At 29.5% G+C, this 1,381-nt stretch overlaps 1 protein-coding gene across 3 annotated transcripts in view; it reads left to right on the forward strand.

The window, feature by feature from the left end:
• The first annotated feature begins 398 nt into the window (after positions 1 to 398).
• The window catches only part of LOC106871264 (AP-1 complex subunit beta-1), a 64,265-nt gene continuing 63,282 nt past the window's right edge, over positions 399 to 1,381 (forward strand). For 2 of the 3 annotated variants that reach the window (XM_014917625.2, XM_014917626.2), the window contains exon 1: positions 399 to 556. In XM_014917625.2, coding sequence (XP_014773111.1) covers positions 410 to 556 — 147 coding nt within the window. In that variant the 5' untranslated portion in view covers positions 399 to 409. The remainder of the gene's footprint in view (positions 557 to 1,381) is intronic. The other variant, XM_014917627.2, reaches the window with a different exon arrangement.

The raw sequence follows: 1,381 nt of genomic DNA on the forward strand, positions 1-1,381 counted from the left end.
TAAAGAAATTATTTTTAACACACGAAAACTAACATAAAAAACTATAACTATATAATTTTTTTTTCTTGCCTTTAACCTTCCAACGTGGAGTATAGGCCACTTATAATTGAATTCCATGTCGCATAATTTTTCGCTGGAAAGTGTGAAAATATTTTATTCTGAAAATATTTTATTTTACTGCTGGAAAGTATGAAAATATTAGCAAAGAAATAACTATATAATACAATATATATATATATATATATATATGTATATATATATTTTTTTATACTATACACTATACTGCATAATACAGTATATTGTACAGTGTTGCCGGATTTTTGAAAGCCGGATAAGAGATCCGGTACTGTATCGCATCCAATGCAAATAATTTTGATGCAAGCAGAAAAGTAACAAGAGTTATCCTTCCATGTGTTATCATACAGGAAGTGGCCTGTATACCGGAAGTTCGTCAGTGCTCTCATTCAAAGTCATTCAGTGGTTTCTTGTTTCTCTCTCAAACCACGTAACATATAAAACATTTCTTCCTACGTTGCACATAAACTCTTTTGAAACGGTAAGTTGTCTTCCATTATTTACAATTACACTTATAAGAAAACATAATTACCTATATGGCTCATGACTTATTTCTTAAATCCACTGCCATCGTTTAATTAATATTTTGAGCAGGAAGCTCTCTCTCACCCCCTCTCTTTCATTCTAATCCATTTCTCTCTGCCATTAGTGAAGGCTTAGAATGAAATCGATTGTTCTACTGATTACTTTTAATTCCTTTTTAACAACATAATATGTTAGAGTTAGAGTATTTTTTATTGTTTATTAAATCGATATTTCGATACTATTAATTATAAAATGGCAATATCTTTAGAAACGATGTCGATCGTAGCAGACACACCCCTCAAGGAAGGGGAGTCATTTGTAGTTTTACTTCAATGTTTTTCTCTTTCTCATCATAACATCAATAAATCATACATACATACACACACACACATACATATATGATTGTGTATGCCAGTATATAAACACTGTATAATAGGAAGGTTGTTTAAAAAAAAATCTCATTTTTTTTTACATTCGTTTGTTTTACTTCCCCCCCTTGCTGTAATCAATATTGCCTACATTAGTATTGAACCGTATTGATAGGATATCTATCTATCTATCTCCAAATATGAATTAGAAGCATACATACTCACTCTTCTCTACACTGTTATATTAGTAGTTTCTTATTGAGAATTACATATCAAATGTCATCTTAATTTTTGTGTGTGTATATATATATATATATATACATACACACACACACTCACACATTTTAGTGAAGTCTATATATTTGCTTTTAGGTTGTTAAATTGCTAATAAGCCATCCATATATATATATATA

This window comes from Octopus bimaculoides, chromosome 16 (genome assembly GCF_001194135.2).
Source record: "Octopus bimaculoides isolate UCB-OBI-ISO-001 chromosome 16, ASM119413v2, whole genome shotgun sequence".
NCBI lineage: Eukaryota > Metazoa > Mollusca > Cephalopoda > Octopoda > Octopodidae > Octopus > Octopus bimaculoides.